Here is a 24,599-nt window from a genome sequence, read left to right on the forward strand (position 1 = left end):
AAGTAAAAGAAAGGAGAATGTTTTAAATAAAACTCGTGTATATTGACAAAATTTATGCCATATAATAGTATTCAAATAAATACATGATTACAAACATTGCTCACAATATTAGTAGGTTAGAGTACATAAAGCATTAAATCCATTAATAGAAATACGAAACTACATAGAAATACAATTAAATAAAAACTTCTCTAACAATTTTTTCATTAACCAATTCAGGAATGATAATACTTTTTCTTAAACAAATACATCAAAATGCCTTCACGAAAATAACACAATGTAAAGCAAATTATGGATAGTTATTGGAAATGTTTTCATAAAATGCAAAATTGTCTTAGAAACTAATTTGTTTAGCACCTCAGTGTCTAAAGAGATTAAATTATGTCTTCCGTGTTAAAACTTATTTCTAAACTTATACCAATATTGGCAATTACTGACATTTTTAGATGTCAATGAAAATGACAACTAATCAATTCATAAAGAAATATCCATATTTATCAAATTCATATTAAACCAACATTTTTATCATTTGTATTAATTATTTTTATTATTATGTTATAAAGAATAGTGCATATACAGAGAACACAGAATTAAAAAAATGCAATGAAATAAACTTCATGATGAATTAAATACATTTGTCGATACTATTTTTTTTGTTTGGAAAATTAAATTATAAATCACATTTCAAGTCATTTGATTTCAGTTAAGAAAACTGATGAAAATATGTTCATTCTATTCTGCTTTGATAATATTGACTTAGAAAAGTATTAACCAATAACAATTTTATGGTTTTACATGTAATAATTGCTGCATCAGTCAGCTTTACTGCTCATCCTTGTCTTTAGCACCATGTTTGAGAATGCGAGTAAATTCAACATAATCAAAAAGACCATCACGTATGGGGGCTTCACGAAGCATTTCATCAACATCATCATCAGTGAATCTATCACCCATAGTTGTAAGCAATTCACGGAGTCGCTCCTCAGCAATTACACCATTATTTTCTTCATCAAAACATCTGGCAAATTTAATGTTATTAAAGAAGTAAAATACATTTATTTTTCTTTAATATCTTATTAAAAAGTATAAAAACCGTTGATTGACATAAAATAAGCTATTATACAGGTGATTGGTTATTGTAAATATAAGTTTTTACTCATATTTCCAATCACCTAGTAAAAATTGATCACTCCGAAACATGTTACATTTATTAAATTTTTTTATTGGAATGAAACAGGCTCATAACATCTATCAATGAAGTCTGCTAGAACATTTACTAAACAATAATTATTTTTAATATGTATTAATCTGATTTTTGAAAACACTTAACATATTATCATTATATACTATTTAGACTTTTAGGTAAGGTGTGCCATAAATAACAACAAATGAACTATACATTCGCCCCTTTAATGTCTTCATTAATCAACTCAACAATAAACTCCCCAGTAATGCTTCTAAATTATAATGCAAGAAATTTAAAAAGGTAATTAATTTTTTAAGAATGCTTTATTATGCATTTTCATGATGTACACAAATAATCACTATAAATTATATAGCAAATTAAAGTACTTCTAATGAATACCTTATATTTCACACTACAAACAATCTTTGGGTGAAATAGATTTAAAAAAATAGGTCACTTGCCACTGACGGACTTTTATTTTTTCCCACACATTTAAAACCTAATTATATTATCTTATGAATCACTTACCCAAATGCATTCTTTATAACATCTTCAGGATCAGTTCCTTGTAGCCGTTCACCAAAAAGTGTTAGAAACATGGTAAAATTAATAGGCCCTGGAGCTTCATTCATCATATTCTCTAGATAATCTTCTGTGGGATTTTTGCCTGGAGAAAATAAAAAAAAAACAATAAAAATCTGGAGACAGCTCTGCCTCCTCCCTTTATGATCACCAAATCAAGAGAAAGCACTGAAACCTCTAGCCTTTTGATACCTTGAAAAGGTAGAAATGGCATGAGATGGTAAAAAGAATCAGCTGCATGAGTCTATGAGCTCTACCAAGATTGCATAACTTAAAGAAAAATGTGATTAATAAAATTTTATGAAAATAAACAGTTTCACTGATGAACATCTGCTCACCATACTTAGTTATCTTGTAGCGATTTTAAAAAGTTAGTGCATTTAGAGCCCAGTCATATCCTACAATGATATTGAGAACACCTTTTCATGGGGGTATACTAAAAGGATCATTAACATCATCATCATGAATCATGAATCCTACCCACTTTTAACAAGCAATTTTTTTATACCATGTTGTTGACTATGATTATTCTGCAGATTTTCTCATTTTTTATTTGATTATGCAGCAAAAATTATAAGGATATTTTCTTATAAATACATATTTATAAATTAATATTCAGTTTAATCATGAACACAGAGGTAATTCTTGTGGTGTTTAATATGAAACCACTTTAGTTTTAGGATTGAATTTAATATTACTGTAAATGTGAATTATACATCACTAGTCAAAATTAAGTACACATTTTAACACACATGTTTCAAGAAACTTTAGAAATAATTAAAATTTATATGATAAATTAGGCAGGAAAATGTACAACTATTGCTAAAAACACATTTAAAGAGCAGAATCACACTTGAGGGATAGGAACATAATTACCAAGAGATGCTAGCATATCATGAAGATCATCCTTGTCAACAAAACCATCCCGATTTTGGTCAATCATGTTAAAAGCTTCCTTGAACTCTGCAATCTGTGCTTGGTCAAACATGGCAAAAACATTTGATGTCGCACGTTGGGCACGCTTCTTGTTGGTGCCACGGCGGCCGGCTGTTTTACGGGACGACATTTTCTGAAAAGGAAAAGAAATACTTAATATTCTAAAGTTAAGAGAACAACCTTTGGAACCGCAAGAATAATTAGTGTTTGATGGTTTTGGTTTATAAAAGTGATTTGTAACAAACAATAAGACATATAAAAAGCAAACTCAAAATATCAAATTTCTAACTGAATTTTATTTAACTGTTAACAACTCGGGTGATGACTATTTATCAGAACGAACAGCACGACTTTTCTAACTACAAATTAGATAGCTCGTTTATCTTGACAAGTTTAAAAATAAAATGTGAAACCACACGACACAAGTTTACTCGTCAATTAACACGTTAACTCTAATTAATAAAGAAAGTGACTCATGCCCTCGTATTTTATCAAAAATATTCAACGAACTACTGTAGCAACGAACTTCAAATGTAAAATATGTGGGACATAATGTCACAATCTCAAACACTAAAGAATACCATAAAAGGAAATGAATTTAACACACCTTGTTTACTCAAGGATAGTAAGATATAAAACCATCTGTTATTTTTTTAACGTCAAAATACAAAAATAATACTTACAATATGTTTAAAGTCTTTGAAATGTTTAATAATCAACTGAAAACCTCCACTTATTCCGTAAAAAGAATGACTAACACATTCAAAATACGTACGCTATTAACCAGTTAACCACAGATAAACAACGTTGTAATTCAGTTAAATTATTTTTTGACAAAAATGAAAATCCTTACCATTCAAAATTTAATTATAATTAAATAATGACAAATATAAAATATTACGTTCACAATATTTTAACACAAATTTTGCTATAATACTTGCTATAATACGAAACTTGTATCGATAGAGTAAAAGGTGGAAAAAAGTTGTAATCGAAAAACGCGAAATAAAAGTTTTATTATGGTTTAAATAAATAACTCTCTAATATAATGCAGTGTTTTTCGTAGTAAAAATTTTAATACAATAACATCCTAAGATTTTTATGTTTATATTTTTAAACTACCATTTTTTTTTTCAATTAAAATTAACAGTGATAAAATTATTATATAATATTTTACTTGTCACTTGTCAGTGTCACCTGTAATTTCAAGGTCCATGTTCAAAACAATGACAAAATTACAGGTTTAATGTTCTTACAATAGAATAATATTTAAAAGGTTTTACGTATAAAGTACATGTTAAGTTATTTTTTCCCACAACAAGTGAGTTCAGAATAATTTGTAAGATAATTAAACTTTATATTTTCTTGACATGGTCATGTTGTATTTCATTTTTTAATAGATGCTGAGGCAAAGTAAGTCCAAAGTGGTTTCTAGCATTATACGCAATGTATCTACAAGCCCTCGGCTCTATGCCAACCATTATGATGTTCTTGGTATTACCCCAAAAGCTACTCAGAATGACATTAAGTCAGCTTATTACAAATTATCCAAGGTGTATCACCCAGATAAATCCACCGTAAGTATGCAAACAATAATTTCTATTATATACACATAATATTAATACGTTCTCTTCGGTATAATGTTACAAACACTAAAATTAATTGACACCCTAAAAAGGTTATATATGTCTCATGCAAGTGGCTGTTAATGTAAGCACTACCTTAAGTTGCGTAGAAAGTGGAGATCGGGGGCTAGAAAAATGTTCAAAAAATGGAATAAACATTAGTATTAATCTAGGAATATTTCATAATTTTGATAAAATTCAGTTTTCATTATATAAGTCAAGGTAATATTGTTAATTCAACCTAAATCTTAATGGATGTCGCTGGATGTGGGTATTGAAAGACTGGTCATTGTTGTGATCTTTGTGGCAGACTTGATATTGACATACCTGTTTTTTGTCCTTAAAATATAATTTATGCTAATAAACCATGATTTTGACTAATAATCACCCGCATAATGCCTGGCACGATAGCTGTCAGTGATTCTGACTAGTTAAATCAAAACAGTTGGCAGTTCTTATTATAATCAAAATGAAACTTATTTCTTCTTATAAATTTCCATTGATAAGAGACAAAAAACCAAAGCAATGAATGAATAAATTCATAGAGATTTATAAAAATAGAGTTAGGGAAAATATCAGGTTCAAATTCATAAAATCAAACATATATTTTATTTTTAGGATGAAACATCAGCTAAGAAGTTTAGAGCAATTACAGAGGCGTATGAAGTGTTAGGAAATATTAAATTAAAAAAAATGTATGATAAAGGTATGTGTAATCTCACAAGCTTAAATACATAGCTGGCTATCCAGCACAGGGTATTTTTAAAATTTTATTCCATGCCATTGCTAAAGGACTAGTTGAAACACTAAATTTGATTATAATTTAACCCATTTGCTCTCAAGTAGTCAGTCTCGTACAACATTTGGTTTGATGTTGCAACTCAAAAGATAACTCGTTGAGATAACCACTTGGTTTACTGCATAACTAAGTGGCAATAACTATTAACATTTTGTAACTTTGAGGTGGGCTTTGTGTAATGGTATGGTCTGAAAAAAATCCCTTGAATTGAAAGACTTTCTTATCTGAAATTAATAAGCCACCATACTCAATTTGTTTTTTTTTAAGTTTATGATCTATGATCCTAATTACCATGGAACAAAGTAATGTAATAAGCTTGATTAAAGAAGAATTTTGATTAGAGTTGCTAAAAAAGGAAACTACATCTATAGAGAGATTGACAATAGAAAGACCATGATAAGGTTGAAATAAGAGGTATAATGGCATGAAATAACATTATCATAATAAACATACACAACTTTTTTCCTGCAGAGAATAAATACAACTAACTCAGCATCCTGCTACCAACCTTTTAAGATTAAAAAAATGTTAAATTGTATTCTATGTAGTTTAATATAATAATACTGGTAAAAGTAATTGTAAATATCACATCTCCAGGTCTACTAGTAGGTAGGGAGAACACAAGCCGTATGGATTATAAACCAGATCCTGAACCAGAAGACCCAACACTCAAATTTTACAAGTCTCACACAAAGCGACAGGTAGCTCCTACAATGGATGGAAGAACACCAATTTACGATTTTGATGCATGGTATGTAAAGCATGTACTTTCTATATCTTTTCACTTTGTAAAGCGATGCTGTCCAAAGGTTTTGCTAAACAAACTATCCTTGATAGAAATATGTCAACATATATTTTGTCTTAGATGTAAAATAGTATTGTTTACAAAGTAAATTTACTAGTTATGGCACTCTAATAAGATTACAGTAATGATTACCAAAGACAACAATACCTGAAGACAAAGATGTTTTACCAGCGTGTATTGCCAGTGATAACTTACTGATCCGAGACATGGTCGCTTGTTGTAGACTTTATAAGAAGGCTCAAGGTCACCTAAAGAGCAGTAGAAAGAGCTATGCTCGGAGTACTGCTGCGAGATCGTATCTGAAATGAGAAGATCCGCAGAAGGGCAAAGGTTACTGATGTCGCTCAAACAGTTACTCACCTGAAGTGGCAGTGGGCATGGCACATCGCATGTGCAACCGATGGCTCTTGGGGCCGAAAGTATCTCAAATAAACACGAGCCGGTAGTCGGCGTTGTTAGGCCCTCCATTTAGCGGACCGACGATGTGCCTTAACAGTGGGCATCTATCGACCGAAATGAAGATGAATAAGAATTATGATGCTTTCTTACATCATATTATGATTGTTATTAAGGTCTTTGGATGATGCTGTATGCAGACTATTTGACCTAGCCACAACTAAGCCCCATTGGCGTAGATGATGATGATGAATGTTTTTGCACCCGATGTGTTCTTGTTAAAGCTTTTTTTAAATAACCGGTGGGGTAAGGTGAACCCAATTGTGTACAAATAAATTGTAAATGTTTAAACTTTCACAGGTCCAAACAACATTATGGAGATTTATTACAAAAATCTCTTTATGAAAAGGACTTCCTCAACAAAAAAAATGCAAAACTAGTAGAGAGACATACATCAAGTCAACAGGAAGCTTTAATTTTAGCATTATTTGGTTTTGGCTGCTTATTCATGTTCTTAGTTGTATATGGCCAAGATGATTATGATACAAATAAAGTAAGAACACAAAACAGTAATATGAATGAACAGCAGCAGAACTTTCAGAAGGGGATGAATCAAAAAAGTCAATGACTACTCTCAATTAATAGTAAAACTGATAGAAAACTTTTCAAATATTTAGTTGTCTTATAAAATCGTGTGATTTTAGTATTAATTTCGGTTGCATCATACCTTGAACCAAATCTTAAACAAGATATGAACCTCTTAATTAGTAATCTATGAATCCAATATTTTTTTAATATTAACGCTTAATAGTTCAATTTTAATGTTTTTAGTACAGAATATATTATAAAAGGAATAAATTCAATTATAGTATTTTTCTTAATTAAAATTCACTGGTTTACAACTTTTACATTTGAATTTTATGTTCTGTGAAAAAAGCTGTTCTTAGTCTCATGGCTAAGAAAAAGCTATAGTTGTTGTATGTTTGTACATATTATAGATATTTCAATATTGTTATAATAAAGCATTATAAAATCACTGACTTCACTAATTCTTTGAATCATACATCTTGTCGTATTAATTCTTAATACCATAATCTGGAAAGTTTGTATCGAAATTGGCATAAAATTAATTAGGTGAGATTGCAAACAAGTTTTGTCTATGTCAAAGGTTCCTAAAGTGGTTCAGATGGTCCACGCGAGACGGAGGATAACGAAGACGTAACAAAAATGGTAGTTCACAATTTGTTAACGGAGACACGGAAATTCATCTATTTTGATAGTGAAGAATGTGGTTGGACTTCGTTTATCAGTAGATATTTTATGAATTTCAGCAATTCACAAAACTTGTACATTTACACAACGCAAGTTTACATAGATCAAATCTTCACATTTTTTGTCCCTTCTGAGAATATGGCAATCTGGCTAAATTGATATATATACACTACCGTCCCAAAGTTTGGAAGCAGCAAGGTAAAATCAAATAAACAAAATTTAACTATTTTCAATTACTAATATTGATATAAAATTAAAAATTTAACGAAAAGTAACTTAAATCAAAGAAAATATTAATTAATTATGGGGAAACAATAAAATTTTATCTTCAAAGTGACCACCTTTTGCTTTAATGATTTGTGCACAAATTTAGGCATTCAATTAATTAACTTCTTAAAATAAAATTCATCTATTTTGTTCTATTCACTCTCTAATAACTGCTATAAATGTTCGGAGCTAAAAGGAGAGCAATTTTTCACTCTCCAATCTAGTTCATGCCAGACAAGTTCTATTGGAGACAGATCAGTGTCTGCGATGGCCATTTCATGATTTTTAAAATTAATATTGAGTCCACAGGGTACGGCCGTGTTCCGAATAATTTTTAAATAACCTTCTTTGTTATTTTTCCAGTTATCATCCTCAAACCATCACACTACCACCACAATGTTTCATTGTTGGCACTACACGCTTTTAAAGCTCTTTCTTCTTTTGATCGGCGTACAAACACACGTCAATAGACGTTTTCAGTTTTTTAAAATTTCGATTCGTCATTCCATAGAACATTTTCCCTTTGATCTGTAACGTCAATTTTATGTGTCTTTGCCCATTCTAGTATATTTTTCTTGTGTCGAATTATTAATTTGGGCTTTTTAGTAGCAACACATTCTCTTAGACCCACAGCCAGAAGTCGTCGTTTAACAGTTGTTACTAAGATGGGCGTTTCTTGCGTGTATTGTTTCTGAAGATGTTAATGCTATTAGCCCTAAGGCTTTTACAGCTTCATCGGTACTGAGTTCACGGAGCGGAAGGGTCCGTGAACTAGATTCCTCGCGTGCTATTCACTGTTGTAATAATTTGTGGCGCTGTTAACCGTCGATTCCGTTTAGACATTTAGTTCTGATGAAGTTATCCTCTCGAATAGCTGTGGTTTTAACCCCGCCTGTCATTTTTCTGTCTGCGTTTGTTCCCGTTTCTTGTTTTCTTGCAAGACTGTAGTGAACACCTTTGTAATAAGTTCTAAGCCTTGCTGCAATTTGACGTTCACTGTATCCTTCCACTCGTAGCGTACAAATAGCACTTCGCTGTTCAAGCGTGATTAGCTTGCGTTTTGCCATTTTCAGAATAAAAAATTCGGGAAAAGCCGTAGTCAATAACTTCCGAATACAGATAATGTTATGGTCACAATTTGCGCGTTCTAATATTCAAGTGCGACTAAACAGGAACCAAAAAAGTTAGAAATTAAAAATAACACCGATAGCAACACCTCAAACCACAAAAGAGTGCAACCGCAGTCCTAAGATCCTGAAGTCCTGTTTCGTCAAAATCTAAGAAATTGGTAAAACATGTTTAATGAGAGCCGATGATCCCTTTGTTTTGGCCAATAACAGACGTGCTTCCAAACTTGGGCGGTAGTGATGGGTGTTTTTAGAAGGCCCAAGGTCACTCAAATAACTGTAGAAGTTACTGACTGAAAGCTCAAAGAATAGCTCGTTTGTAGTTGTAGTGGGCGGGGCACGTTGTTGGCGAACCGACGACATAAATTGGTTCGAAATAGCTGGATGCGGGCAAACCTAAATCGGTCATAGTCTATCTACCAACATGGATGAATGAAGTCGAACCTTGATATGATTATCTCACATATCAGAACAGAACCCAAAGTTTCTCTCAAGTAGTATAAATGATTTAAAAAATAACTTAGGATAAAAAATAACACCTGTTCACATTTTATAATTATAACATAAAAAGACATCTCAATAAAACATACATACTTTAATTGCTCATCTAAAAATAGTTACTATGTACATAAATTGAATACATATCCTTACACAAAATTCAAATTATAAGAACTGTAATGTACAAATTTAAATTTATATATGCACTTTCAGGTCCAATCACAAACAAAAATTATTATACTATTGGTATTAAATAAAAGGGACAAAAGATCAATATTGAAGTGTGATAGAAAAAAATTGTGATCAATTAAATAATCAATTTATAATATTTTTTTACAATGGGTATATAAAACAAATCCAGGTATTGAAATTTTATAAAAATGAATGCTATTACTATTTATAATAAATAATGTGACTTCTCCATGAAGTAACAAAGATTATTAAAAGAAAATGAAAATTTAAATTGCTCTTACCTGAATTTTTTATATTCCTTCTATAGGGTCACGTGTAATAATATGGGCGTCCACTTCTTAATTAAATGATTTTTAGTAGTGGAATAATATAAATCAAGAATAAACAGGCTTATGTGAAATTATAATTATATTAACAATAGTTTATCAGAGATCGGATATTTGGATGCACATTTACATATGGCAAGTGTTAGCTTATAGAATACAATGTTGAAAAGGGTTTTTTGAATGGGCGAGTGAGACAGATAGCTATAATTGTGCGAGTGAGACAACAAACTACATCTGCTTGTGTACAGGTAGACTTCAAAATTAGTTACATTTGCTCATTTATCTACTAAACTTGATATTAATATCTGGTTATAACCACCTCCTTAATTTCTTAGCAATGAATAACAAAAAATATGCATCATATTATCCAATCTGTGTTTGTTGGTATGGATCTCATGAAGTAGCCATTTTAACTATTTCCTTCCTTTAGAAAAAATCTAAATCCCTCACAAGGAATTTGCACAAAACTTCATTCTAATTCTCTTTCCTTTATACGATTAAAAATGCACCATGAACAATAAATTTATAAAATCAGTTAACACCAATTCTAAAAAATAATTTTCACAGGTTCCAAATGAAATTTTACAGTGTAATCATAATAAAATAAAAGTATATTTTATTACATTTTTTTTTATCTACTTAATACATTAAGAATCACATTACGTCTATTAAAGCACCACTTCAAGCGGACAGTAAATTCTGTTACAAATTAAAATTACCTTTATTTTCATAGAAATTGACATCATTTAAAATATTTAACACCGATAAGAAATTACATAGCAATTATTTTTATTTCAGATTTACTTTAATTATATATAATTATTTTCAAAGTTAACCCAAAACAAAATATGTTTAGTGAATAAGAAATTTCAAGTATTTAAGTTATGCATGAGCATATTTGTGTTTTTGCAAAACAGCTACCTAATATTACTTGGTACTGGTCATTATCAAAATAAATATTAAGTTTATTTTCTAAATTCTCAGATATTTTGATTATAATTGATTAAATTAAGTGATTTAAACATTATGTTAACATGTAACAAACTAAGCAGTGATAAAATTTTTCATGCTGGAGTTTTCATAGCAAAGTATTTCGTCTGAAGTTCTTGCTTATAACAGTAATAAAAACAGTCACAATTAACAGAAGTTCAAACATCGGAATCTACTAAGATCTTCCTAAACCTCAAAAGTGGTTGCCATACATTCCAGGCATTGGCATATTCACAGGTCCAACTGGGTATGGTACACTTGGAACATTTTGCGGATAACTAGGATAAGGTAGATATGGCTTGGCTAGACCATTACCATAAGAACTTTGACTGCCACTTCTTAGCAGTTCACTCATTTTGTCTGCTTTGAATTTTTGGAGATGCATCTTTTTGCGAATTGGTTCAAAATCTTCAAGGAATTTATCCACATCCACTTTTCCAGAAAGAAAGTCTTGTGCAATATTTTCTGACTGCTCTTCTGACTCTGCTGCAGCTGTTTGGAGAAGAGCCAATGTTGTGTCTGGAGAGATCCCAGCTGACTTTGTCTCTAAAAATAAGATTTTTTTTTCACTATTACTTTTGACAAAATATGGTAAGGAATAATGGAATATAAAAGAATTGTATCATATTGATGGTAGCAAAGTATTAAGGCAAACAGGTATCAACAGTCACAATTTTACAGGAATACATTATATAAAAAATCATGGCTATTTTTGTAAGTTCTTATCCATTGCAATAGTTTTTATTAAAAAACATTATAATAATCTATTTAATGGATTGTATTGTAACAGAATTTATAGATATAAGACATAATGAAGAGGTATTTTTATATAGGCAGTTATTTTAAAGTTTATTTTAATATTTTAAATAATTTTTACACAAACCTATGATTGAAAGTAATGTGTTAAAAATTTCACAACAATGTAGTTTTTTGTGTCTACTTCACTGATGATGATATAGAGTGGTACAGAATTTTTAATCATAAAATGTGCCAAAATAATTTAGTTATAAGTAGTAAATCTTAAAAAAAACATTTTAAATTAAAGAATGGAAAGTTTTTAATTTTTGTTATTTCATATTTGATTGGAATTAAAGCAATGTTTACTCACTATATTCTTCTAGAAGTTCTTGAATTCTATTGCACAACTGTTCTCCAGTTTCTGATATTTCCTGTACTTGAGATTTTAACTCTTCTAATTCTGGTTCTTGGTTAAGATTAAACTCAGCCAAGGACCGGTTGCTGGCTATCATCATCTCTTTCTCAATCTCCCAGTCTTTTACCTGTAATAATAAAAATCATCAACTTGAAATGTTATAGTATGTAGACTAATGGTTTATTAATTCTTATTATTATCTATATGGATATTTTATTCATATCATTATCCATTTACAATGACCTCTTGAGTACACTATGACAAGGACAGAAGAATGCCAGAAGAGCCCAATTTGATAGAAATTAGAATCAGATTTACTTCCTTATAAAGGAATCCTAACCCTAAAAACTATGAGGGTTCAAAGAAAGTCAAAAACTTAGATAGGTTGTTTTTGTAGTTACTTTTACAATATTTGCAATACAGTAGTAGAACAATTAATTCCCAAGCTTTGTTAATAAACTAATCACTTACTTAACAATTAATCACTCAAAAATCCTTCATATTATAATAAAAAAAATTATGTTTTTGTTTTATTAAGTTCTTAAATTTATTACAAGATAATTAAAAGACTTTATATGGAAGTGCATTGTTATATTTTACACAGTTGCCCACAAAAGACTTACAAATTTTATGAAGTCTAGAGACAACCACACTACTACTTTACTGTTTAGGTAAGCACCATATTATTTTGATAAAAATATAGCTGACTTAAATTCAAACAATATTGTACCATAACTTTTAACAATTTCTTGGAAGCCAATATTAGTATATTTACTATATATTTTAACTATAGCAATATACATGTGATAGATTTCTTACAGTAAAGGAAAATCAAATTTTCAAAGTATTAATTTATCATTTTTAATTTCTCAATTATATACTTCCAGAATTATCAATGTACAGAAATTTTAAAAACATTCACATTTAAAAAAATAGAAATTTAAGTTTGTTGTACTTTGTATAAGATATGTATAATAAAATAGATAATATGTATAAGATAGATAGGAGATAGTAAACTGTAGTAAGTAACTGTTACAATAAGAAACTGCCTCAATTTTTCCTGAGATTAGATGATAAACAAATATGTTTATTTTTAAAATGAAATATTTAAAAAATACTAATACATATTATGATATACTTGGGAGCATACCTGTTTAACGTCTTTTAAGACGGCATCAAATTTCGCGTCATCATTGAGTATTTCCTTCAGTTCATCGGAATTTAAATGATCAAGGAAACCTATGGCCGGAGAAAAGTCCGGTTGAATCATCCTGTTCTTGTGTTCGTAATAGCGGTCACAATGAAATTATATGAAGTATATAATTGCTTAACTGTTACACAGAGAAATTTAAATCACATAAAACTTATTTTTACGGAGTACAACAGTATCTACGAATAAACGATGTACTATGTAACTGGTAGTTGGAACTTGGATTAAATAAAAATCTACAACATCCAATTCAAGTTAAATTCTCAACAATGGAAAGAATCAACCTTCAAAATTTGTTTAAGTGTTTAATCTGTGCCTTCTATTCCTTATCACTCTAGAGATGTCACAAAATATTCGATCAATCGTAACTTATTTCTTAAAAATTAATAAAATATATGTATTTAATACAAAACTAACAGTTATATTTTACTTATATTAAAATTTTAAACAATAGTTTATTCACTATTATTCATCAATGTCTAGTGCGTGTTTAAAGTTAATTCTTAAATGAAGCAGTTTTATAAACGCCATGGTATTTTTTATATTTTAATAATTTGTATATAATTGTATCCAAATTACAGTACAGATTCACGATTTATGAAACGATTATATGTAATAAACTATGTAATTTTTGCCTGCATTTGAAATTGCGTACTCGGTCTTAGTAATTGGCAACATTGATTGTAATTTTGTTATTGTCAAAACGTTTACTCGTTTTTTGTCAAAATGTTCACATAGCATAGTAAAGAAAGTAACAAACTAATTTAGTAAATTGTAAATACAAGTAAGGTATTGCTAGACTGATGAAGCAAAATAGTCGACCTTCCGCATTACAAAAATATTTCTACTATCTAGTCAGAAATGTCATTTAATGACTTGTCCTTTAACTTAGAAATCGTTTACCATTTTTACTTAAAATTTATCGCTGAAACTTTGCTTTATCTAAGAAATTTTATTTTATACATAAGCTTATGGATTGCGGGGTATTTGTGTGTATGTTGCATTGTGTATCGTCGTTACGCCAGAAAATTGCCCACACGAATCCGTGGAGCACTTGGAGCGAAACGAGTTCTTATTGTGATAGCGCACCCGGATGATGAATGCATGTTTTTTGGACCTACAATATTTAGATTATGCGAACAAGGCGCTGAGGTGTATCTCTTATGCTTATCAAATGGTCAGTACTAGATTAACTAAATTTTGCTCACTATTTAACCATTCAATCTCAATTATCTTTGATCGAAATATTAATCGACGTATGCTTTTACTTTTCTCCAGAGAACAAGTGCAGTACTGTAAAAATATTGTAAAGAAAATATCTTCGTCTCTTAAAAATTATTCTTTTATTAGGACTAGTATCTCATGTGCTTAATATGCTGTAAAAAAGATATTACTAAAATTCATTGATAGTTTTGAAAGACGTTAAAATTTTCTGTAATAAATATGTTATAAATTATTTTTTTACTGGTCTGATAAATTCATGAAAAATGTAAATGTGTAGCGTGTTAAATATTTATCACAAATGATACCAGCAATTTATTCAAAAATTAAATTGACACTTAAATGATAGCTTTTTTAAAAAAAGTGTAGTATTTTATGGTATTCTAAAAAATCTCTATTTAAAAATGTTAATGCCTTTATTCTGCATCCTCTGAGCATCAAGATAATATACACACATATTCTAGAAGAATTTATAAATTTTATGTATAGGTACAAATGTATGTAAACTTAAACCAATGACTTAATATAGAAAGCATTAAGAAGACAAAATTGAATATACATTTAATTGCTTTTATATGTTGACTGTTATGGAAAATTTTTATTAATTGTTAATTTAGAATTAAATTAGAGAAATCAGCTGTATGATTTCTTAGCAAAATTAACTATAAGCATTCATCTCATCTAATCTGGAAAGAAATGATGAAATTGAATTTTTTCATGTTTTACTTATCTTTAATATGTAAGTACTTATAAGCAATGTGTATCATTTTAGGTAACTATGAGGGTAAAGGAAATATTAGACATGAAGAGCTATGGAGTGCTTGCAGAGTGCTGGGGGTTCCTGAAGGCAATGTTTGTCTCATTGATGACACTAGACTAAGAGATACACCTAAAGTACAATGGCCTGTTCAAGTTATAGCTAAACTTGTACATCATCATTTGGAAGCACTGGAAGTTGATACCCTAGTCACATTTGATAGAGGAGGTGTTTCTTCTCATCCCAACCACTCAGCTGTATTTTATGCAATTGCCTACATGTTTGTTGAGAAGTTTATGCCCAAAAGTAAGTAAACATCAAATATATAGAAAGGTTCAAAAACTACAGCTAAAGTATGGATTATAATTAGGTTACACTTACATAAAAATATATAAACTAGTGATTGTTTTGCTATATGATAAATATATTTGGTTCTAAATCATCCAAAATCTTCAGACCTTTATTAAGTTATTAAATTTTCTTATTTTTCTGGTAGTTTATTATTGTCATTTGACTTAATCAATATTTATAACACTTTACTTTAACTTTTTACTTACAACATTTAAATAAAATTAAATTTCAATTATAAATAAGGAGTGATAGAACAAACCATGTTAATTCCAAGATGTCCAACTTACTAATAATTAAAAGTCTGTAATTATTTTTCCTTAGTGCAATTTAAAAAAAAATGGGTCCAAATGCACAAATCATCAAATCTTGTATAAAAATGGAATTATCATATTCTGATCTGATTGCATAAAAATATCGTGATTTTTATCAAACCGTCTTGAAAAAGTACTGCATACCAGGTATGAAATTTTGTAGTCTTATGATTTTTGTCATATTTCCAACTTAAGAGGCTATTCACTACAGGTATAAAGATAATCTCAGCAGCCTAGCAGTCAATGTAATCTTACAGTATTGCATTGAATATCCATAGCTAACTTTTTTTATACTAAGTGGAATTATCATGTTCTGTTCTGTCACTCCTCAAATGTGGAAATCTTTTTAATATTGAGTTTATTTCTGTGAATTCTGCAGAATTTGTTTTAGTTATTGGTAGAATTATATGTTCCTACTGTCTCATAAAAAAAGTCTACAGGCTTGAAAAGATTTTTTTTTGCAGTTTGGATATATTTCACACAAGTTTAGTTACTATGAAAAGGTCCAGGCCAACAGCTGTCAGAGCAATGCCTCCTCAAGTGTAGAAAAAAGTGATTTAGCTGTCTTCCACATACAGTTCAGCAAATCTGTTATTACGAATTTAGTGAAGATGGGCATTCAGTCACTGAGAAAAAAATATTAAGATTTGCTAGTTTTGGATAGGAAATGTTCTCTATCATAACTGAAATTAACACATGTGCAAAGTAAACAATATGTTTTATATGTATGGAATGCTTGTATTTACAAAATTTTAGGACTATTTATACACCCCCAGGTATATTATCTAAAAGGGTTCCAACAGTTGTGTGCTGTGTCAATTGTCAGTCTGTTGTTTAGGTTAAGCTGTTCTTGAGGAACATCTGTGTCATTGGTCGGGCAAGCAGGATTACAGTGATACTGTGGAAGCAGGATGATAGATGTGTAGCTTCTAGTGAAACAGCTACAGTAGTAATGCTATGGGGAATTGTAATAAATTGTATAAAATAATTGTATAAATATATATATATATATGTATACATATGATAGTATTTCAAAAGCTATAGCAGACTGGTATATGACAAATAAGTATCTCAGTGTAAGCTGCCAAGATATAATATGACAAAGAAATTGTCCACAACTACTTGGCATTAATAACAGCTTGTGCTTGTTTCAGGGTGCACGGTTTACACTTTGGATTCTGTAAATATATTGAGAAAGTACATGGGTTTCCTAGACTTGCCATTAAGTTTTGTATTATCTTCTAAAAGGTTGGTGTTAATAATTGAAGTACTACTAATTTTATGTAATAACTGGAGATTTCAATCAATATTAATTGTACAGATTCTGCAATGACAATTTAAACAGCAGTATAAGCCAGGTCAAAAAAAAATCAGCAGAACAAGTTTGTCAGTCTTTTTTGCCTAGGCTAAACAGTATATAATGTGCATTTCTTAGAAATTAACATATTGAATAATCCGATGCATTTAAAGGCAATATCTGAAAATATTAATTTGGCAACATGGAGTACCCTTGCCACATTTACTTACACTAATAAAATTTTCTAATAAATTACTAAAGTATTTAAAAAAAGGCCGTCGATCTCGAAGTTTCATTAGCTTCCGTGATACACAGTCACTATCTGTACAAGCTTTTGGCGTACTAGATGAATTAAACTGTTTATACATGTAGGGATATTTTTTATGTTTTAGCTGCTTTATATTAGGGGGACCGGAAAGTAATGTCGCTTCTGTCGACATATTTTACAGAAAAAGCTATTGATTTTTACCGCTCCGTCATTGAAAATTTGTATTCTAGATGGCAAAAGGTTGTTGATAACGAAGGTGAATATATTGTTGATTAGAAATAAAAACTTTAAAAAAATGTAGTTGTGTGAATTTAACTTAACAAAGCGACATTACTTTCCGATCCCCCTAATATTTTTAAATATATCATTTAATGTATTCCTTTTAGATATTTTCTTCGATGGACAGAAAGTCGCCGTGTGGTAAGAGCTATGAAGCAGCATAAGTCACAAATGGTATGGTTCCGGTATTTATATGTTATATTTTCCCGTTATATGGTTATAAATACATTAAGAAAAATCAACTTGGCTGATATAGAACTAGAACTTGAAGTTGACGACTGAAAAATACACATACATAACTTATTATATTGATGTTTAATTAAATATGACACTGATTTTCATGTTTCCTGTTTTTCTAATTAGGTTTAATTTGACATATCAAATTAGAATGACTATATTAGTTATTAATTTAAAATTTGTTTCTATGGAATGTAATAAAATATTAATTTTATTGTAACAAAATTACATAGTGTATTTAATGCCAACATTATATTTTCTTAACAGTATAGGTAATAAATATTGTTTACGTCGTGATATATATTTACAATAAGAAAACATTCGAAGTTTATTAAATAACTAATGTAGCTGTCAGTTTGGCATTTTTGGCCCATAGCTTCGTCTCTTTCTATTCTCTTTTCCTGTTTTAACAAACTGACGCTACATAGTATTCATACCGCATAGTTTATATAACTGCCCCGCTAATATAGTCCACACATACCGCGAAAAATATTTAAAAAAACCGGCATTTAAAAAAAATATTGCATAACATAAATCTTGCATTCACGTATGCACATTCTTGACAGACCGTTTATTAATATTATCTACAAAAAGTTAATTTTGTCTTATTGTTTTTATTATAAAATGATTTTTATCATAAACTTTTAACTTCTAGGATTGCGGACAAAAATATATTATTTTCTAGTGTCCAAATTATATATTACATACACATTTATTAATATATGTGTATGCATATATATATTCTCACCTATGTACTGACTAATGACGACGTCTCTGGACCCACATAGCTTAGGGACTGAAATTTGGAAGGAATATTCCTTTCGATGAGAAGTCAGCTAAAAAGGATTTTACGAAATTTTATCCGCGTGGGAATTAAAAAAGCGTTCATTTAATTAATAACATAAAACATTATGTAGTGTAAATATGTTGTTTGCTGTTCATTCGCATATGTACCTATTGTTTACTAAAACTATGGAGGCGGCTTCTATGAGCTACTATTAGATACATTATTCAAAGAAACTATTTCCAGAATCTACATATACACGGGTTCAGTTTGCTATTATGGTCACACGAGCAGGTTATCAGTATGATTCGCCCATTTGCATTCCAGTATATTTGACACTAGTGCTCTCCGTAACTAACCCTTAAATCTTAGAAAAATGTGGCCATTAAAATCAATTTATACAAGAAAATACAGTACCCGGCTATAAATATTGCTCGTCGACCTTTGGAAAGAGACAATCGGTTAATTTCGGCTTCGTAGAGCGTTATCTCCGTCGCACGAAATACAAAAGTCCGATATCTATTAGGAGCGGTTATAGCAGTATCATTTGCTTCTTTTGATAATTATTTTTATTCTTTGTATAAAATATAAATATATTTTTTAATAAGTGGTGGCTTTAGGACTAAAATAAAAAACACATGTTCACATTAAGGAAAATTGCAACTGAACATAATAAACTCCATTATATCAATTTTTATTACAATGTCTCATTTTAACAATAGGTACCAAGCCGATTGTCTCTTTCCAAAGGTCGATATACAATATTTATCGCCGGGTACTGTAAGTATATGGTGTTATATAATCTCTAGGAGATATCCACCTATGCTCATAAAAATAGCGCTAGCACCATAGGATACATAACAAGCTTAGTTATGGCTTCTTAGGTTGTAAATTGAAATTTCGCTCTTTGACATTGGTTACAAAACAATACATTTTTTTAAATGATGTTCGGTTTTTTTCCCTTTGCATTAAAATATCAACGTCAGTTTTTATTTACACTGTAAGTTAGTGTTTTACTAATTTGTAAGAATTTAATTACATTCTTGGTGTCCGACAACAATCCAATAACCACTTGTAAATCGTTTTTTTTAAATAATATTTACTATTAATGTCAGCCAATAGACGCCTACTGCAAGACATAGGTTTCCCCCAAAGATCCCCCCGACGACTGATCTTGCGCCACCCACGTCACACTTCCTGCGACTATTTAGTCGGTACACCTGGTTACCTTGCTGCAGGATTCTTTCGGCTGATGAGATGATCTTAAATATAGTTTGATGTCAAATTTGTCATTGCAACGTCTTGGTTCTTTATATCTGTACAGTTTTATATTTATCATGACATATGCACTCGATTAAATTTAGAAAAATGCGCGTATCTGCGTTTTGCCGATTGATTTGTATGGTTTGCTCATTGCATCCAGTCTGCAGTTACCTTATGTGGAGGAACTTTAAAATGTGGTCACTTACTCGTTGTCTGGAAGGAATCGCTATTTGCGATGACACTGCTCTTAGTACTCCGTGTTTTGCCTATTTCATTTTATTTATTTTCATATTCCGAGTTATTATATTCATGAACAATAAAGTGTAAATAAATAAATAACCGTTACTTGTGGCTACATGGTGACATTGACTTATGAAATCTATGCAATTGATAACATAACGATTTTCTAATAATGTTGTAGATTTTTACCACATATTTAAAGTTTTACAAAATCTGGGTAATATTAATCTCATACTACTGGAACTTGTTGAGGACACAATTACATCGAATAGCACGGCAAAAATGTACACAAACTCGCCCATCCAGGCCTAGTCCTCGGGAATTAAGTTCAGGAGCATATACCCGCAACTTCAAAGACGAAAACTCCTACCCGAAGGTGTACGTGTTATAAATGCAAAATCCGAAAAGAATCCAGTTAGTAGTGTGTCAGTTGTAATGTTCCATTATGTGTAACGCCCTATTTTGCGGAATACCTCGCCACAACAAAAATTTAAATTTTTGCAATGAATTTAATTTTTCTTGCGTTTTTTGCCTAATAAGTATGTAATATATGTTTAAGTTAACCAGATAAATATATATTAATAATAAAGGTGTCAATTTTATAAAAATAAACGCATCTGTTTGGTCCAATATCTTACCAGCCCAACTTACTCTGTGATTGCCGAGTATACTCGTCATGGCTCTATTTTGTCGTCGCAAAACAGTGCGCTCTCGCCAACGAGGGCGCCACAGTTAATTGATTAATATTTCAATTTCAAGTTTAGTGACAGCAGGCTTGAATTTTTTTTCTAAAGGTCTACTTTGCACTATCAAAATTAAATATAATGGTCAACAGTAACAATTAATTATGTATTTCTAACAACAACAGAGGTTAAATATAAAGTTTTGTAATTATTGACACGATAATTATTTTTTTTCTATAAAAGTAACACGAACGTATATAAGCCTAGCGTATGTATTGCATGGATAGGATGGGTTTGTACAGTTCAAATAGTATTTAGTTTGTAACGGGTGCCACCGGGTCATGCATAATGTGTTAGCCATTCACAAATATGTGCAATTGTTGAGTTTTGTATTATTTTCGTATATACAGGGTATCCCGTAAATCAACGTCAGATATGAATTGAGTGATAGTGTACGTAGTGTTACATACATTTTTATTTAGCCCGACGGCTAATCTCAGGATATAGATTAAAAATATACATTCTGCGTATTTTAAAGTTAATAAAATTGTACATTGTTATAATATTGATTGTATGGTTTGATAAAAAGTAATATTTTCTCTCAATCAGGCTATTGCCGAAAGCTAAAGTTGAAACAAATTTGAAAATTTACCCATAAGTTCCATAGTTATTATAATTGACAAATGCCTGGTACAAATATTAATAATCATTTTTTGGGTTGAGTTGTTATCGGCCTGCTAGTAGATTACGGCTTGACGTTGATTTATGGGACCTCGTATTATAGTAATAATGGTAACGTCCGAGGTGAATTTTACAAGTAGAATACATTATTGAACTCCACGTTAGGTAACCTTGCATACCTAACGCGCGGTGAATCAGCTCTGGTCGGACTTATGATATATTAAATAGTCATTGTTTTCGCCGGACAGAGTCAATAGCTCAAAATGCAAAACTCTCGTCATTGGTTAGTCTAATTTTCTTTTAGCAAAGCTTAGGACTACCGCAAAGATAGCCATGACCGGTCTTGCATTGCCCGCATCCAGTAATCTTGACTATGTCATCAGTTTACATAGTGGAGTTCTTGGTCGCCACTCGGAAACATACGTCGGCGGTCATGATTCTTCTACGGACCTTTTCATTTCTGGTTCCACCCCGCAGCGAAGCTCCGAGCGTAGTCATTCTCCCTATTGCTCTCTGGTTGACCTTCAAACTTATGAGGCCTCGTAAAAGACCACGCCTAGGATCTATATGATGCTCGTCGCGGATATACCGTGACGTCTTCCTATGTTGATTGATCTTGTTTACAAACCTTACATCTAGATATTTTCCTACTATATAGTTGGTACTAAATATAAGTTCGAATATATTTTGAGCACGGAAATATATGTAATTCTTTATTAAGGCGTGAGCTTGATCGGACAAGTTGGCCCTTCCTCTTCCTCGTTACATACACGCATGTTAGCCTTCAGTGGAACATGGGTTTCCTCAACTGAGCTACCAATGTTCAAATTAAATAGAACGGGCTTTCCTGGTTCCAATAACACATTTCCGTCCCTTTCACGAAAACACTCACACAAAAAAAACATCCAAACTAGAGAAAAATGTTACATCGCAATAATTGAGATATGTGGATTTCGTAAAACCTATAATGAATGCCATGGAATTAACATTACACTATCATCTGTCGTTTGTCTCTGTCCGTCGAATTTATATAAAATTTATTAATAAGATCCAAACATATTTTTGTATGAAAATTGAAAAACATGTTACTGAAATCTCTCTTGTAAAATAGCCTATTCTGTGGTGAAAAGGTTCTAGTCTTTAAATGTGCTAATTACGTATTGTGAAATTTCATGATTTTATTTATTTTGAAAATAAAGTTTTTTACTGAAAGGTCGTTGGCATTTATTTACTTAAATATCTCCCTAAAAATTACTTGATTATATAATATGAAAAGACATTGTTAAGATATATTATGCATAAGGGAAAACATTTTTAATTTCCGCTACAAGCTAAACACTAATGAACATTAACAACTTGGAGGCGAATACATTATTCCCTAAGTGTGCTATCTACTATGAAGTCATTTACAGTGTACAATTTTTAAATCCATTGGAGATTTTATCAATATTATTTGGGATCCTATTGTAAAAGCATATGCAGCATCATTGCACACAGAAATGACTGAACTATAAACAATGTTATAAAAAGCAAGTCTTGGGTTTAACAAATGTTTTGACATCGATTTTGTATGCTACCGAAAATTTGAGTGTTTTGCGGACCATGGGGGGTCACAGGATTGAAATTTTGTACATACAGTAATAGTCGCCTTCTGTTCTCTCTAACAGTTCGGATTTCATAACCACCATTCGTGCGTCAACCAAGCACATAGATTCATTGAATCTATCTTCACCGGCTTCGCACCTCGCAGGCCCAGAGACAAAGGTGCCATCCTGTTCGATATCACAAAAGCCTTCGACAAAGTGTGGCACAACGGCTTATTACATAAGCTGTACGAACTAAACGTTCCACGCAGACTCGTTAAGATCATACGAGCCTTCTTGACGAACCGCACTTTCTGCTATCGAGCGGAGGACGTGCTCTCCACGTCCCGCCCCGTCCGCGCAAGAGACCCTCAGGGATCCTGCCTTTCACTGCTACTCTTCTCGCTAGTTACAAACGACATCCCCAAAGACAGCAATGTCCAACTTGCACTTTTCGCAGACGACACCGCTCTCTAAACCACAGGTAGAGTTCAGTCCCTTATCTCACGCCACCTCCAATCTGCTGCCACCCGCCTGGGCGAGTGGTTGAGAAAATGGAAGTTCGACGTCAATCCTGAAAAAGCCAGGTGATAATATTCACAAGAAAACACAAAACCTCCCGAGTGCACACAAGTTGTCGCACGGATCGGGGCACCCTCTCTCTCTCTTCGACCGTCCCATCCCATGGAAAGTCTTGATCAAATACCTCGGTGTCATCTTGGACTCCAAACTACTCTTCCGCCAACATATACGCCAGGTGAGGACTAAAGCCAGTCACGTGTTCAACTGGCTTTATCCCCTAATCTGTTCTCCAAATAAGCTCCCCCTCAGACATAAACTGCATTTGTATAAAACTTGCCTAAGAGCAGTCTTTTCTTACACAAGCGTTGTATTCGCGCATGCCGCTCCAATCGCTCTCAAATTACTACAAAGGCTCAAAAACCGCGAAGTAGTATCAGCGCAATGTAAATCTTCATAGCGACCTTAAACTCCTAACGGTCCAAGAATTCTTTAAGGCTTGCTCAGAGATTTATTTTGAGTCGGCCTCTTCTCACCAAAACCCTCTCATAGCGAGTGCTTCTTGCTACTTTCCCCGTACCTCAGCAAAGGCCAAGAGAGGTCCCAAAGACGTACTCCTCACGCCAATCACAAGTTTCCCACAAATCACGCACCACACCACACCCGCTGCAGACACTCGCAACACTGCATGCGTTAACCACACAGCACCAGCGACAGGACATCGCGTTACACACAATAGTACAAAATACTACTTACTACAC

At 31.5% G+C, this 24,599-nt stretch overlaps 4 protein-coding genes across 5 annotated transcripts; 2 read left to right on the forward strand and 2 right to left on the reverse strand.

Moving 5' to 3' along the window:
- Positions 1-64: 64 nt before the first annotated feature.
- sqh (Myosin regulatory light chain sqh) lies at positions 65-3,496 on the reverse strand. Of its 2 annotated transcripts, none has more exons than XM_068767443.1 (4): positions 2,994-3,112; positions 2,645-2,837; positions 1,715-1,853; positions 65-1,018 (listed from the first exon to the last, which is right to left on the reverse strand). In XM_068767443.1, the coding sequence occupies exons 2-4, from the start codon at positions 2,832-2,834 to the stop codon at positions 823-825; spliced, it is 525 nt and encodes a 174-aa protein (XP_068623544.1). In that variant the 5' UTR covers positions 2,835-2,837; positions 2,994-3,112; the 3' UTR covers positions 65-822. The 2 variants fall into 2 exon arrangements, with proteins under 2 accessions (XP_068623544.1, XP_068623543.1); XM_068767442.1 differs by lacking the exon at positions 2,994-3,112 and adding an exon at positions 3,388-3,496 and having other exon boundaries at positions 67-1,018.
- A 413-nt stretch (positions 3,497-3,909) lies between these two features.
- LOC137924245 (dnaJ homolog subfamily C member 30, mitochondrial-like) lies at positions 3,910-7,215 on the forward strand. Its single transcript, XM_068767625.1, has 5 exons — positions 3,910-4,025; positions 4,105-4,281; positions 4,948-5,035; positions 5,726-5,879; positions 6,690-7,215. The coding sequence occupies exons 1-5, from the start codon at positions 3,999-4,001 to the stop codon at positions 6,955-6,957; spliced, it is 714 nt and encodes a 237-aa protein (XP_068623726.1). The 5' UTR covers positions 3,910-3,998; the 3' UTR covers positions 6,958-7,215.
- Positions 7,216-9,603: 2,388 nt separating this feature from the next.
- Positions 9,604-13,642, reverse strand: Vps37B (vacuolar protein sorting 37B). The gene is made up of 3 exons (XM_068767457.1): positions 13,305-13,642; positions 12,110-12,281; positions 9,604-11,547 (listed from the first exon to the last, which is right to left on the reverse strand). The coding sequence occupies exons 1-3, from the start codon at positions 13,422-13,424 to the stop codon at positions 11,195-11,197; spliced, it is 645 nt and encodes a 214-aa protein (XP_068623558.1). The 5' UTR covers positions 13,425-13,642; the 3' UTR covers positions 9,604-11,194.
- Positions 13,643-14,093: 451 nt separating this feature from the next.
- PIG-L (phosphatidylinositol glycan anchor biosynthesis class L) lies at positions 14,094-22,880 on the forward strand. Its single transcript, XM_068767217.1, has 4 exons — positions 14,094-14,541; positions 15,358-15,648; positions 17,159-17,252; positions 17,956-22,880. The coding sequence occupies exons 1-4, from the start codon at positions 14,226-14,228 to the stop codon at positions 18,128-18,130; spliced, it is 876 nt and encodes a 291-aa protein (XP_068623318.1). The 5' UTR covers positions 14,094-14,225; the 3' UTR covers positions 18,131-22,880.
- The last annotated feature ends 1,719 nt before the right edge of the window (positions 22,881-24,599 follow it).

The sequence above is a fragment of the Battus philenor genome, unplaced genomic scaffold (assembly GCF_028537555.1).
Source record: "Battus philenor isolate CCGP_79_NKW_IND1 unplaced genomic scaffold, ilBatPhil1.0.hap1 SCAF_23, whole genome shotgun sequence".
NCBI lineage: Eukaryota > Metazoa > Arthropoda > Insecta > Lepidoptera > Papilionidae > Battus > Battus philenor.

Excerpts from the sequence above, each read along its gene's own strand:
- sqh (XM_068767443.1), bottom strand. The coding sequence starts at position 2,834 with ATGTCGTCCCGTAAAACAGCCGGCCGCCGTGGCACCAACAAGAAGCGT. Across the intron at positions 1,854-2,644 it reads TGATATGCTAGCATCTCTTG|GCAAAAATCCCACAGAAGAT; the intron begins GTAATTATGTTC and ends TATTTTCTCCAG. Across the intron at positions 1,019-1,714 it reads GTTATAAAGAATGCATTTGG|ATGTTTTGATGAAGAAAATA; the intron begins GTAAGTGATTCA and ends TAAATTTGCCAG.
- LOC137924245 (XM_068767625.1), top strand. The coding sequence starts at position 3,999 with ATGTTAAGTTATTTTTTCCCACAACAA. Across the intron at positions 4,026-4,104 it reads GTTATTTTTTCCCACAACAA|ATGCTGAGGCAAAGTAAGTC; the intron begins GTGAGTTCAGAA and ends ATTTTTTAATAG. Across the intron at positions 4,282-4,947 it reads ATCACCCAGATAAATCCACC|GATGAAACATCAGCTAAGAA; the intron begins GTAAGTATGCAA and ends TTTTATTTTTAG.
- Vps37B (XM_068767457.1), bottom strand. The coding sequence starts at position 13,424 with ATGATTCAACCGGACTTTTCTCCGGCCATAGGTTTCCTTGATCATTTA. Across the intron at positions 12,282-13,304 it reads TCTTAAAAGACGTTAAACAG|GTAAAAGACTGGGAGATTGA; the intron begins GTATGCTCCCAA and ends TTATTATTACAG. Across the intron at positions 11,548-12,109 it reads AGAACTTCTAGAAGAATATA|AGACAAAGTCAGCTGGGATC; the intron begins GTGAGTAAACAT and ends TCTTATTTTTAG.
- PIG-L (XM_068767217.1), top strand. The coding sequence starts at position 14,226 with ATGTCATTTAATGACTTGTCCTTTAACTTAGAAATCGTTTACCATTTT. Across the intron at positions 14,542-15,357 it reads TCTCTTATGCTTATCAAATG|GTAACTATGAGGGTAAAGGA; the intron begins GTCAGTACTAGA and ends GTATCATTTTAG. Across the intron at positions 17,253-17,955 it reads TTTGTATTATCTTCTAAAAG|ATATTTTCTTCGATGGACAG; the intron begins GTTGGTGTTAAT and ends TATTCCTTTTAG.